Below are 10,474 nucleotides of genomic sequence, written 5' to 3'. Positions count from 1 at the left end.
CTGTCATTGGAAAAATAGAAACTCGAGATTACGGGGGTTATCTCGGGCCAAGGAGCAGGGCCTTGTGAAGGGTAAGAATTGACAATTATTTCGGTCTTGGGTACTCCATGGAGGGAAAAGTCATTGACTGTACGACTCCCGAGCAGAAAAACTGGAGTTTATGGCACCCAAAGGATGCCAAAATATTGCATATTGCCTGCATCGAGGGATATTTTTAAATAAGAGAACTCAGAGTTTCTTCCCTATTAATATTCAGTCACGCTCGCAGTTTTCAAACTCTAGGTACTTGGGATGTCTGCCTGGACAGTCGTCAGTAAGAAGGCAGTCTTACTACATAAGGCAGCATCTACACGATTGTCTTTCTTGTCACCTGGCATGGATATCTGCAGGCCCCCAGGCATAACAATTTCCCCTTTTCCATGTTTTCTGGTATTTTCCCTGACTGTCATAACGTGACATCAAAGCACTTTTCACAGTATATTTCTATCTGTTTGAAAAGAGAATGCTTTTTTTTTTTTTTTTGGCGTTTCTCAGGGTTTAGGGGAGTCCAGTGCCATTACTATTATTTGAGGCTTCCATATATTAAGAAATAAGCAATACGGTAGAATTACAAAAATTTTGATTGTGACAATTTTTACATTTAATAGATGAATCAACACAAAAACGTGTTACAATAAAATCAGTCTATGGTCAAAATATTTATAGAATTTATAATGTATGGTAGAGGGCTTGGCCCAATGATGTGATATAAAGTTATATTTTGGATGGCTTCTTTTAAGCTTGTCAGTGAATCTCTGTGACCTCATGCACCTCGTTTGAAGATAATGTCAACATTATTAGTCTACACATTAGGCATTTCCTTAATTTTCTTAAATTCTAGACCCTGGGAGCATTGGCCTTCCTGGCTTATTTGTGGTAGGTCTTGGCTTTTCTTGACTAGTAAATTAGCAGCTTTCTGGAGTACAGAAATAGGCCCTTTCACACAGTCTTTCTTCCCTGTCCACGGAATAACATGTGGCAAATAGTAGGAGCTCAATAAAAATGTGCTGAATTTCTCATATACATATGTTTTTGAATTTTGAGATTATCTTTAAGGTGGAGATTATTTAACAAAAAGATCCTTATCTCCTGAAAATATTTGAACGTGGACTTGTTTTCTCTCTTTCTCTCTTCCTGGAAGCAGGAAGATGGTGGCTAAACCATCATGGGTAGTGTTGGTGGAAGTGGTAAGAAGTGGTTGAATTCTGGATATGTTTTGAAGGATTTGCTGATTGGATTGAGGGTGTGAGAGAAATAGAGAAGTCATACATAGCTCCACGATTTTTTGCTTTAACAAGTTTCCATTTACTGAGATGGGGACCACCACAGGAGAGGAAGGAGCATTTTGGGGGTGGTGTGTGTGGGGTTAGGATAAGTTCTGTTTGGACATGTTAAGTTTGAGTTGTGCACTTAACATCCAAGTTTGGAGTGGTCAAATTAGGATTCTATATGTATACATACATAACATTGTGAATATACATGTTGAAGTGGATATATATATATATACATATATATCCAGTCTGTTGAAGACTCCATCTTTGAGAATATTATCGTCAATGAAATCCAGCCAAAATAATTTTTGACCATGACTGGTGTGTTGCTTTCCATGACTTTTCTCCTCAAGCAAGAAAGAGCATCCGTGCCATCCCTGAAGATGGAGGACAAGAAAGCCTTCTCTAGTATTTCCTTGTGTATATCTTTTTTTGTGTGTCTGCACTTTTTCCTTTGCTGTAATAAATCTTAACGTTGCGTAAATGTTGATTCATGTGACTCCTTCCAGCGAATCACCAACTACTGGGTGGTCATAGGGCTACCGGGAAACAACTTGTACTATACATACGTATTTACTTGTTTAAAAGCATTTCTACACTGTAGGCTACTTAATGCCTTTTCTTAGCGCCTAGGACAGTATCTAACACATAAATATATGAATAGGAATCCTTTCTGAGAGAGAGAAAACTATAAAACAGTCCACACATATATTTAAAAAATGAGCATAGAGAATAGTTCTGTTAGAGATTGTAAAGCAAGGTAGAGGGTAGAGACACATTTACCAGTAGCCGCCGAAGTGGTTTTCTCAGGTCAAAGTACAATCATGGCCTCCCAAACTCTGCACTCTGTCCCAAACTGCTACTTATTTCTCCAAAGATTAAAACTCTAGTAGTTGCAAAGAATCTGCGCCGGGATGGCCCAGGAGATATCTAGTCTATCAGCTTAACCACATGGCCACAATTACCTAAAAGTAGTGCTTTCCGAATTATGTTATAGAAGGAAATGTAACTCAAGATCTTGGCTTCCACCCCTGCCCTCAGTTTAATTCAGCATTTTCGCAGCTTCATAGGGCAACGAGAACTGTCGTGATAAAATAGCACGGTTACTTTGGCAACCAGAAGAAATCACTTAAACGGTTTCACGTTTATTTTCAGGGAGTCATTTTAGCTCCAGAATTTAAAAAAAAAAAAAGGGGTGGGACGCCATTTTATTTTTTTTCCTTACTGTGAAACAAGGTTACACAGTTTTAACTACAGAAGGAAAATAGCAGAGGATGGTTTCGATCCATCGACCTCTGGGTTATGGGCCCAGCACGCTTCCGCTGCGCCACTCTGCTCTCGCTTTAAAATCATTTCCTAATAATACTCTTAAGTCTACTCAGAGGCGACTTGGCCTCTAAATACAAAAAATGTAAGAAGGCGCCTATTTATTTCAATTCCTTGGCTACAAGTTGCCAAGTCTCTGGAATAATATCGCTACCAGAATCAGAGGAAACGACGAGGAGTAGAAAAGTAAACATTAACAGAGTTAAGTTACTGGGCGCAGAGGTGAGGGGTGGTTAGATAATTAAATGAGAATTACAGGTTTTAGTAAACAGGGAAGGAAACGAAAACAAGAGGGAAAGGAACACGGGCGTCCGCGCGGCGGGCGAGAATTCTACCACAGAATCACTAACCAACCATGTATTCGCCTTTGGGAAGAAAATCCTTTTGGTCAGATTTCCCTTGGCTTCGTGATGGAGAGGGTGAAGTCCTGCAGTTTTTAAAGTCCTCCGGAGCGGGGGGTTCGGTTTGAAGGGATTTTGTTGTAGGGAGGAGTAATGCTGGAAGCACCGTAAACTTGGGGGCAAAGCGGGGCTCCGCATTCCAGCGAAGGTTGCAGCAGTTCCAGTCGTGTGGGCCAAGGCTCCTGAGCAACCGTTCCAAAGCATCCCAAACAGCAAAAGATAATTAGTAAAAAAAAATGTTAACGTTTTTAGTCTGACGCAGCTGTTAAATAGGTCCTAGAAGTCCCACTTAGGGCCGGAGGACGTGCTGTAGACTCCTTCGTGAAGGGCACATTCGGCGGGCGGGGACTAAGTCATCACGACGTCATCGAGACTGGGCCGCGAGGAGAGGGGCCGGCGGGCTAAAGGAAAGTGCGGGCGACCGCGCTTTCAGTCTTCAATTCGGTCCGAAACCCGTTCATATAAGGGAATTGCCTCGGGGTTTCTCTCGCTGTTTTGAAAATTGTCAGAGCAGTATTACCATGTCTGGACGAGGCAAAGGTGGTAAGGGATTAGGGAAGGGGGGCGCTAAGCGGCATCGTAAGGTTTTGCGCGACAACATCCAGGGTATCACCAAGCCCGCCATCCGGCGTCTGGCCCGGCGAGGTGGGGTCAAGCGCATATCTGGTCTGATTTATGAAGAGACCCGTGGGGTACTGAAGGTGTTCTTAGAGAATGTGATCCGAGACGCGGTCACTTACACGGAGCACGCCAAGCGGAAGACCGTCACCGCCATGGACGTAGTGTACGCCCTCAAACGCCAGGGCCGCACCCTCTACGGCTTCGGCGGTTAGGTCGCCCGTTTTCAGCGATTTAACATCTTTTACTACCAAAGGCCCTTTTCAGGGCCGCCCAAATGTTTCGGTGAAAGAGCTAGCACTTTTTGCTGTTCTTTTTCCTTGCTTTTTATGAGGTGTACTTCATTTACTTTTAATTAGTCAAAAGCTATTTTTCGTGCTTCTTAGTTTCTAGTTCACATTTTAGGAGGGCAGAAGTTGGCTGATTTGTGTATGTTTCTGCTTTGTGGAAGTGGTTTCGGGTATAAGTTTGAGCATTTTAACGTTTCGTGGGGCAGTGAAGAAACTCGCAGAGCACTGTCTTCCCTAGGAAGATTCCGCTTAAGTTCTGGTGTATTTCAAGTTTGGAATCGTGTATGCATAGCGCTTGAATGCTGGAGAGAAGTCGGCTTACACTGCCCCCGATGTAGTAATGCGAGGCTCCCTTCCCCCGCCTGTGGTCCGTGCTCAAAATGGCGGCGAGGACGAGGAACAAAGAAAGCCCGCGCCCGTGGCGGAAAGCGGGGCCCGGAACAAAGGCGAATTTACGAGTGGGGCGGGTCGTCCCCTGCGCGGGGGCGCGCTCCTGAGCTGTGCTGGAGTGTGGTCCTGCGGCTGGGCTCTGCAAACTTAAAACCCTTGTACCAGTGCTTTGGGGGTAAAATTAAAATGCACAGGCGGGGAGAGCTAGCACGTGTTGCTAGTCATAGAGAACACTGTATTCTGACTTTCTGTTAAAATTTTAAAAAGCCGATAGGAAGTATGTTACTTAATGAACAACATAAATGTCACTTAAGCTTTACAGTTAAGTAGACATGATTTTAAAAAAATGCTACACAGGCATCAGTATATTTTACCTCAAATTAAGTACGCACTATTTTATTTTTTAAAAAAGCTCCCATATAATCACTGCCAAACTAAAACCAGATTCCCTAATATCTAATACTGGGTTCACAGTAACAAATCCCAGTTATGCCCCAAAATGTCTTAGAGATCTGGTTTGCTTAGGAGGATCCAATCACGCCTTTTCAGTCTCAGGTTTCTGTCTTTTTTTGGTCTCAGGTCTTTTAATCTACAAGTTTTCTTCTCTCCTCCTTGATCTCATTTAGTTTTTTGATATTGATTTGCTGTAGACCTGGCCTATAGGATGCCTTGCTTTGGCTTGTTTCCTGATGGGGTTATTTTCCTTGACTTCTGTACCCTGAATGCCCTACAAGTGATTTTCCCTAGACTTGACTGAAATTACGTTAATTTTCTTGTCAAGGAACAGTTACAGATGATTGTATGTAAATACTATTGTACATCAGAGGCACTTGATGTCGGGGTTATCCAGATTCGATATGATAGATCAATTACTGGTTTAGGGTGATTAGTGTCTTTGTAAAAGCAGGTTTTTCCTCCTTGTGGCCTGCAAGTAATTTGTAGGGTGATACTTTGCGAGCCAGAAATCAATGCAGTCATTTGGAATCTCATCTGTTTTAAAGATACGGTCTCTGGTGCTTAAATATGAAAAGGATCAGATGTTATTTGAGCTAAGGCACTGGTTTGAGGAAACAAATTCATATGACGATGTTAATTTAATAAACAAACAAAATTGAGCACATGGCATATACCAGGCACTGTCTGATGCTATGGAATTATAGCAGTGAACAACTGTGAACAAAACAATATATCTATATTCATGGAGCTTATATTTTGTTGGAGGGGGCACAAACAAAACAGGTAAAACAGTATGTAAGATGGTGCTATGAGGACCACTGAAGCTGGGAAAAGCATTAAAGTATGGAGGAAGGAGGTGACATTTTAAATGATATGGTCATAGAAGGCTTTATTCATAAGTGATGCTTGAGGGCAAAAGGATTGAGAAAGTGAAGTTCCAAATGGAAGGAAGACCAAGAAGGAAAGTCTGGATGCAGAAAGGAAGTATTGTGGTTGGGTGGAGGAGGTGAGTAGTTCTTATATGGCCTTCCTTATAACCCAACACCTTATTAAAAGAGGTACCTCTAATCCTAGTGAGGCATGAGAAAGTCCTTGGAAAGTAAGGCACATGTTGCATGAATTGGCCATCAAAGGCAGGGAAGACTTACAGCCACAGGCACTAGGTTGTCCTCAGAACAGTTCAGGGAAACGAACTGGTTTCAAAGAGGGGCTTGGACTGTTAGAAGTGGTTTGGATTGTTCACACTGCCAGACAAGGAATCCTAATTGGTGTTAAATGCTAGTAGGCTTTCTGGCCTACTGCCTTGTTTATGGCTTCAAGATTCTGAGACTCCAAAGTGGGCAGGACTAAGAGCAGCTTCCCAGCACTTCAACCAGAGGCTTTAGCCAACAGCTAATACTTTAGAAGACCTTCTCTGTGCAGTCACCACCCTGAGTACTTTACTTGTGCTCTTTTATTGATCACCCCAGCAGTGCCACACAGTAGTTGCTAATTATTATTCCCATTTTAGAAAGAAATGCTCACAGAGGGTTTAAGTAAGATGCTCAAATTTAACATTCAAGGAGGCAGTCGGGACTAGATCATATGCTGGGGGATTTCCCCATAAACCATGCTTATCCATTTCTCAAATATACTTATTTGTTTTCAAGAATACATTATTTTAAAATGTACTTAAAATTAACTTCGGAAAGCAAGAAATGAATGCCTTAATTATATGTGGAGTTTAGGGAATTTTCTTCACAAGCACCATTCAAAATATAGTAACTTATTTCATGTTCACAAAACTCACTGTGTAGATGTAGGGAAGAAATTTTTTTTCCTTCTTCCCTTCTAGATTCTTTGGCTGGCCTAATAATTGATAGAAGACAGATTGACAGGAGAAAAACCAAACGTAACAACGATGTATCTCCTGTATACACTGGAGAGCCCCAGTAAAACAAAATCTACAAAATGGCTGCGGCTACCACCTTAAATACCATCTTCAGCTAAAAACTAAAAACGATGGGGATGGGCAACCAGGTGAAAGCACAGGAAACAAGGGTAACGTTGTTATGCAGATGTAAGTTGTGGGCTTTTCCATAGATAACAGATTCGGCCATCCTCCTCTTCCTGGTAGAGTAAGAGACACCCATACAAAAGGGGTATTTCTCTTACAAAGGCAAACGTCTCTTACGAAAGAATAACTTTCCGAAGCTTTCAGAGCTTTTTCTCTTTCCTAGGTCATACATAAATATAATTTTGAAGTCTGGAGTTACAGACCCTTAAGAGACAATGTGGGTGGCTCTTAAAAGAGCCTTGAGTTACTGGAGAGGGAGCGAGCTTATTTGGAGCTGGTGTACTTGGTAACAGCCTTGGTGCCCTCGGACACGGCATGCTTGGCCAACTCCCCAGGCAACAACAGGCGCACGGCCGTCTGGATCTCCCTGGACGTGATGGTTGAGCGTTTGTTGTAATGCGCCAGACGCGACGCCTCGCCCGCGATGCGCTCGAAGATGTCGTTGACAAATGAATTCATGATACCCATGGCTTTGGAGGAAATACCGGTATCCGGGTGAACCTGCTTCAACACCTTGTACACATACACGGAGTAGCTCTCCTTGCGACTACGCTTGCGCTTCTTGCCATCCTTTTTCTGGGCCTTGGCCACCGCCTTTTTGGAACCCTTCTTCGGAGCAGAAGCAGACTTAGCTGGCTCAGGCATCGCAAGATCCACAAAACCGCCAGGTAGCGAACGAGAAACAAATACGCCCACGAGCAACCGGCCTCAGTATTTGTTTGGTCTGTATGCAAATTAGAGATGGCAGAATTACGATTTGTGATTGGTCTTTTCAGCATCCTAATCTCTGATAGGCTCTTTATTACAAAGTTTCATTGGCTCTTCCCTTAGCTCAACCTTACATAATTTGACCTTTCAATTACAAATTCTCTATGTAAATTAGTAACGTTATTGTTTTAGAACTAGCTTTTGATTGGCTAAGGTTTGTGTTCGGCCAATCGCACAGGCTGTTTTACCAAACCGCCGCAGAGTATAATAGTCTAGTTTCTTGTGTTCGGAGGGTCATTTTCTTTGGTTTTTGTTTTGATTTTAGTGTTTCGTCATGTCTGGCCGGGGGAAACAGGGCGGTAAGGTACGTGCCAAGGCGAAGACCCGCTCTTCGCGCGCCGGGCTCCAGTTCCCCGTGGGACGTGTGCACCGCCTGCTCCGCAAGGGCAACTACGCCGAGCGGGTCGGGGCCGGCGCTCCGGTGTACCTGGCGGCAGTGCTGGAGTACCTGACGGCCGAGATCCTGGAGCTGGCGGGCAACGCGGCCCGCGATAATAAGAAGACGCGTATCATCCCGCGTCACCTGCAGCTGGCCATCCGCAACGACGAGGAGCTCAACAAGCTGCTGGGCAAAGTCACCATCGCTCAGGGCGGCGTCCTGCCCAACATCCAGGCTGTACTGCTGCCCAAGAAGACCGAGAGCCACCACAAGGCCAAGGGCAAGTGAACCAATCCCAATATCAGTGCGTGTCTATAACTTTTTACCCAAAGGCTCTTTTCAGAGCCGTCCACATTTTCACACTTAAAAAAGCTTGTAACTAAACCTGGGCTGGGTCTATGAAGCTTATGCGCGGTTAAAGCCACTGGATAATCGCCACAGTTTATTATCGCGTTATCTTCGCTATCTGACGGGACTGATTGAAATGTGACTCAGGGAAACAACTTTTACAAAAAAGTGGTTAGTACCGTAAGCAAGGGCTTTAAGTAGTGGTGAAGAAGCAAATTTTGGTAACGTTTTAAAAACCTGGGGTAGTTTGGTTATTTAGCGAGAAGGGAAACATTCTATCCTGCGGAGAAGGCAGGCTGGGGGTGGTAGCTTAGAATGTCACTAAGACGTTTGAAACAGCCAAACGAAAGAACGGCTGGCAAATCAGATCAGCGCGGGCTTTTCAAGTTCTGAACTTGTTGCCGAAACTCGGCCTCTGTTCACGCGTGCCGAATAGTAAGCGGCGACAATGTTTTGGGGAAGTAGAAAAGAGTAGTTTTCATTGCTTTGCCAGGCAATGGAGACCACAGCAGACTAGTGCCCTCAAGACTGTGCCCTCCCTTGAGAGAGTAGGAAGTTATCTTATACAGTCTAGGAGTGGAAAATAGGGTCGCAGATAAGAATGCAATTTTGCGTTCTTTTTTACTTCAGGAAAATTTCAAAATCAAAGATGGCGTCCGGCGATCCTGGGACTGGCTCTGGTGGTGCTTGAGGTTATCGCACCGTGATCTCCTTTCTGGAATGAAAAATGTTCACAGAGGAAGGGAGTGTTTTCTCGGAGAAATAAACACCAGGTGCATAGTACAATTCTAACTAGAAAATAATCAGTTTCAAAGTGAAATTAAGCAAGAAAGAAAGATCTCTGAGAGACTGGCTGACTGGGCTAAAAGAAGAGTTAAACATGATGGCGGCTACCTTAACTAATTTCTGCTGGAACAAACTGAAGCAAAATCCCATTTGGCCACCATAGGAAAGTCAATCATTTGTTGCGCACTGTTTGCTGGTCGTCCCCGGCCCGTCGCTTTCCCCGTGGTTTCCCAGTGGAGATAGGAAGTGGCAGTCCAGGGGAATCTAAGTTCAGTTCAGAAAAAGTAACCACGGAAGAAAAAGAACACAAGTAAATCTGTTCTTAAAGCGTAGTCCTCGGAATTCTAGGCCCCATTACATAGATTTGAATCAGAATTGGCATCGTCCACGATCCCCAAGTGGTTCCTTACTTATAATGTGAGATGCGCTGAACTAGAACATTAGAAAATTAGTTCCTTTGGGTCGCAGAGTATAACAAAAAGAGGGATCGAAATGTGGAGTATTTCATCCAATCAGAGTCTCTAGTTCTTCACCAATCACTGCGTTGACTCTTCAGCCAATGGTTTTGTTTCGCGGGGCTTTTGAAGTAGCGCAAGGCCAATCGGAACGTTTCTGAGTGTATATAAAGGGGACCTCTTCCTACTTATTTGCCTACTTCGTTTCTTTTTTGTTTGCTTTCTTGCGATGGCTCGAACTAAACAAACTGCGCGGAAGTCCACCGGCGGCAAGGCGCCGCGCAAGCAGCTGGCCACCAAGGCGGCTCGGAAGAGCGCGCCGGCCACGGGCGGCGTGAAAAAGCCGCACCGCTACCGGCCCGGCACGGTGGCCCTGCGCGAGATCCGCCGCTATCAGAAGTCCACGGAGCTGCTGATCCGTAAGCTGCCGTTCCAGCGCCTGGTGCGCGAGATCGCGCAGGACTTCAAGACCGACCTGCGCTTCCAGAGCTCGGCCGTGATGGCGCTGCAGGAGGCGTGTGAGGCCTACCTGGTGGGGCTCTTCGAGGACACCAACCTGTGTGCTATCCACGCCAAGCGTGTCACCATCATGCCCAAGGACATCCAGCTTGCTCGCCGCATCCGCGGGGAGAGAGCGTAAAGTTTCCTCAGCTATCTCAATCCAACTAAAAAGGCTCTTCTAAGAGCCACCCACGTTTTCTTTAAAGTAGCTGTCATTTAGTCTGTTTTGTTTCGGAGTTTTGGTTTGGGATGTTAAGGTGGAACTTTCCTCATAAGTTACTGGGTAAACTTGTTTTGGGAGTGTCGTGTAAGTTTATAAGTGTACTATTTCAGTTAATTAAATTCAGGCAGCTTTGCATACCTTCAATTCGTAGGTTATGTGCAAAATTT

General features: G+C 44.4%; 4 protein-coding genes and 1 non-coding gene across 6 annotated transcripts in view; 3 read left to right on the top strand and 2 right to left on the bottom strand.

The window, feature by feature from the left end:
* The window catches only part of LOC111168528 (histone H2B type 1-C/E/F/G/I-like), a 36,692-nt gene extending 29,166 nt beyond the window's left edge, over positions 1-7,526 (bottom strand). Inside the window, exon 1 of one of the 2 annotated variants that reach the window (XM_089918458.1) lies at positions 2,987-7,526. In XM_089918458.1, coding sequence (XP_089774584.1) covers positions 7,112-7,492 — 381 coding nt within the window. In that variant the 5' untranslated portion in view covers positions 7,493-7,526 and the 3' untranslated portion in view covers positions 2,987-7,111. The remainder of the gene's footprint in view (positions 1-2,986) is intronic. The other variant, XM_089918459.1, reaches the window with a different exon arrangement.
* Positions 2,576-2,647, bottom strand: TRNAM-CAU (transfer RNA methionine (anticodon CAU)). The gene has a single exon. It is a non-coding gene; the product is annotated as a tRNA-Met (tRNA).
* Positions 3,523-3,935, top strand: LOC111168538 (histone H4). The gene has a single exon (XM_022562295.3). It carries the CDS (start codon positions 3,559-3,561, stop codon positions 3,868-3,870), a length of 312 nt encoding a protein of 103 aa, XP_022418003.1. The 5' UTR covers positions 3,523-3,558; the 3' UTR covers positions 3,871-3,935.
* Positions 7,527-7,843: 317 nt separating the features above from the next.
* Positions 7,844-8,394, top strand: LOC111168512 (histone H2A type 1-like). Its single transcript, XM_022562264.2, has one exon. The coding sequence runs from the start codon at positions 7,890-7,892 to the stop codon at positions 8,280-8,282; it is 393 nt and encodes a 130-aa protein (XP_022417972.1). The 5' UTR covers positions 7,844-7,889; the 3' UTR covers positions 8,283-8,394.
* Positions 8,395-9,127: 733 nt separating this feature from the next.
* LOC111168481 (histone H3.1) lies at positions 9,128-10,330 on the top strand. Its single transcript, XM_089918456.1, has one exon. The coding sequence runs from the start codon at positions 9,813-9,815 to the stop codon at positions 10,221-10,223; it is 411 nt and encodes a 136-aa protein (XP_089774582.1). The 5' UTR covers positions 9,128-9,812; the 3' UTR covers positions 10,224-10,330.
* The last annotated feature ends 144 nt before the right edge of the window (positions 10,331-10,474 follow it).

Source organism: Delphinapterus leucas, chromosome 10 (genome assembly GCF_059928025.1).
Source record: "Delphinapterus leucas isolate spDelLeu-1000000601 "Yukka" chromosome 10, BTC_Dleu_Yukka2, whole genome shotgun sequence".
NCBI lineage: Eukaryota > Metazoa > Chordata > Mammalia > Artiodactyla > Monodontidae > Delphinapterus > Delphinapterus leucas.
Note: the sequence above shows the minus strand (reverse complement) of the source record. Positions and strands in the feature narration are given on the sequence as shown.

What these genes read in the sequence shown, in the direction of transcription:
- LOC111168538 (XM_022562295.3), top strand. Translation starts at nt 3,559, where the DNA reads ATGTCTGGACGAGGCAAAGGTGGTAAGGGATTAGGGAAGGGGGGCGCT.
- LOC111168512 (XM_022562264.2), top strand. Translation starts at nt 7,890, where the DNA reads ATGTCTGGCCGGGGGAAACAGGGCGGTAAGGTACGTGCCAAGGCGAAG.
- LOC111168481 (XM_089918456.1), top strand. Translation starts at nt 9,813, where the DNA reads ATGGCTCGAACTAAACAAACTGCGCGGAAGTCCACCGGCGGCAAGGCG.